This window comes from Salvia miltiorrhiza, chromosome 5, assembly GCF_028751815.1.
Source record: "Salvia miltiorrhiza cultivar Shanhuang (shh) chromosome 5, IMPLAD_Smil_shh, whole genome shotgun sequence".
Lineage (NCBI taxonomy): Eukaryota > Viridiplantae > Streptophyta > Magnoliopsida > Lamiales > Lamiaceae > Salvia > Salvia miltiorrhiza.
Genome location: NC_080391.1, coordinates 12,544,931 through 12,547,730, shown reverse-complemented (window position 1 = coordinate 12,547,730; position 2,800 = coordinate 12,544,931). Strand labels below are relative to the sequence as shown.

The 2,800-nt window shown below is 38.3% G+C and overlaps 1 protein-coding gene across 2 annotated transcripts; it reads right to left on the bottom strand.

Moving 5' to 3' along the window:
- Positions 1-215: 215 nt before the first annotated feature.
- LOC130986088 (uncharacterized) lies at positions 216-2,057 on the bottom strand. 2 transcript variants are annotated; one of them, XR_009089163.1, is made up of 2 exons: positions 1,524-2,057; positions 216-678 (listed from the first exon to the last, which is right to left on the bottom strand). XR_009089163.1 is itself a non-coding variant. In XM_057909368.1 (2 exons), exons 1-2 carry the CDS (start codon positions 1,825-1,827, stop codon positions 366-368), a joined length of 612 nt encoding a protein of 203 aa, XP_057765351.1. In that variant the 5' UTR covers positions 1,828-2,054; the 3' UTR covers positions 216-365. The 2 variants fall into 2 exon arrangements, 1 of the variants encoding a protein (XP_057765351.1); XM_057909368.1 differs by having other exon boundaries at positions 216-673; positions 1,524-2,054.
- Positions 2,058-2,800: the final 743 nt, after the last annotated feature.

Below are 2,800 nucleotides of genomic sequence, written 5' to 3'. Positions count from 1 at the left end.
GCCCAGCTCGGCCCAGGACCACATTTGAAATGGGCCGGTCCTGGGCCGGGCTTTTTAGAAAATATTGAACCCAGCCCGGTTTAGGACCACATGTTTAGTGGGCTTGGGCTTCAAATGGGCCGGGCCTCAACTGGGTCGGGCCTCAAATGGGTTTCGGTTAACAGAGTACTTTCGCAACTTCATTCAATCAAAACTCAAATTTGAAACCAAATAAATGGGCTCTAACTCAATATATTATTCAACATAAATTCCTTACATATTTGAAAACTTCATTCACAGAAGCATTAAAAGTATGTGCCAAAAAACACTAAATTCCTAAAATCTGAATGTTCATCAAAGTAAAAAAAAAAATACATGAAAAATACTTAATCCGGAATGTGTTGCCATTCATAAGTAAAATCTGGATCTTGAGAACTTGAATAGGTATAATCCATAGTTGGAAAATAGAATCTCTCAATATCCGGTTCATTTTCGTCGCCTTGTGCTCTAATTTCTATATCCGGTTCACCGTCTTCACTATCTTCATCTTCATTCATTTCGGCTATCTTATATCTCTCTAATCTCTTCAAGTTTTTCAATCGATATTCTTCATCCAACCAATTCTTCAAGAGCATGCAACATTTGATGGACTTTGGATTTAATCGAGTCCTTCTATCCGTAATCGTCCTTGCACCTGCACTAAAAGCACTTTCGGATGCAACACTAGACATTTGAATTGTTAGTAGATCACGTGCAATTATAGATAAAATTGGAAAAACCTTTTGTTCTACTTTCCACCAATTCAAAATATCAAAATCTTCACAATCATTTACCAATGGATTACTTAAATAGTGTGCAAGTTCATATGTCGACAATTCACTAAAATCATTCTTTTGTTTTTTTAGTTTATCTAAAAGTGAAAATCTGGAAGAACCAATAGTTTTGCTACTAGAAGGTGCTTTTGTAATACTATTACTTATTGACCTCGTTTCACAATATTTACTAAATAATTCTTCTAAGATTTTTTTTAATTGTGTCTTATCTAGAATCGTCTTATCTAGAATCGTTTTAGGTTGAGCCTTCTGCATTACACTTGTAAAATAATGATTTTGTACAAAATTAAATGGCATTAACAGCCCAATTCTGTAAAATAATGTCATCATCTAACAAGTCATTTATATCCCAATTCTTATGCATATTATTCAAATGTCTAGTTAGAGTACCCGTGCCACTATTGACTTTATGAGAAAATTTAGCTTTACATAATTTACAAATTGCTTTTTCATCTTTCAAATCAAAATAAGACCAGACTTTACTAGTTTTATTTCTAACAGGTATTTTTCTACTAGAACTAGGTATTTCTTGGTGTGGTGCCTCATTAACAGATTCATTTTCATACGTCAGTTGTGGATTCTGTTGTGATTTAGAAGATGGTGAACTACTAGGATTTCCTTGTAGTCTTTTCATTTCAAACACTTAGAAATCAGAAATAGAAGAGGATACACCAACAAATACAATTAAACAAATAAGAAAGAAGCCCAAACCCGTTGAACCAAACTGCAGAAACAGAAGTCGTTGAACAAGCAACAATAGCAGCAATCCAAAATTCAAACAAGCAACACCAGCAGCAATCGGATTTCGAACGAACCCAACAATCGAACTCAACAATCGAACTTGGCAATCGAACCCAGCAATCGAACCCAACAAGCGAACCCAACAATTGAACTCAACAACCGAACCCAGCAATCGAAATTTAGAAGAATGAAAACAGAATACAAATTCGAAATAATTCGAGGTCAAGATAGATTTTTTTGTTTCAGTTGCAAGATTGTGTTGTAACATAAACATAAACAATCTGTATATTTATATACACCAAATACTAGTCGTTTGTGAACGGTGTAGAAACTAGTCTTGAGAGTTGAGAGAGAAGATTGATGAGACGGGCTAGAAAATAGAAACAGAACGGATACAAAACCTTGGGCTAGAAATCTACGACTCTGCGATCTATGCATCCCATCCCAGCAAAATCTCTTTTTATTTGGTAGATATCTAATTAATATCTTTGAATCCTTTTTATTTTTGCCACTTGGAACAATAATATATTATGAGTCATTCATGTAGTATAGGTGTCATTCATTTGGGATTTGGGAATAAAAACGAGAAGTAATAAAAACCCAAAATATCAGATAACATGTTAATAATACATATGAATAATAACAAAAAAAATAGTAAGTGAAATAAATTTGAATATATATATTTGGTTTGCACCGGTTATTGAACCGGGCATGGGCTGGTCCCGGGCTTGGGCTGGTCCTGGGCTGGGCCTGGTCCTGGTCCTGGGCCGGGCTTGGGCTGGGCTTCTAACGATCCTGGTCCTGGGCCGGGCTTGGGTTTGATAAATAGCCCAAATGGAGCCCATTTCAAAGGGCTGGCCCGGCCCAACTAACCCATTCGATCAAGTGGGCTGGTCCTGGGCCGGCCCATGCCGGGCTTGGGCCGGTTCGGGCTGGGCCGGCCCGGCCCAGTTGACAACTCTACTCCCACCCCAGGGAGGAATGCCATCTAATCAACAGCGCACAGTGAATGAAGTAACGCGGTTTACCGAATACACGCCCTTGATTAAACCACAAGAAGAAATTTTTCATCTGATAAAGGATCAGCCGTTCTTTAGGGCACCGGGGACCTACCGGACTGGGCCGCCGCAGGAAGGGCCTAACAATAAGTTGTGTGAATATCACAATTCCTTCGGGCATTACACGAAATATTGTGGGCACCTTAAGCACCAATTGGAATTACTGGTGCGTCAGGGATATCTCGACCA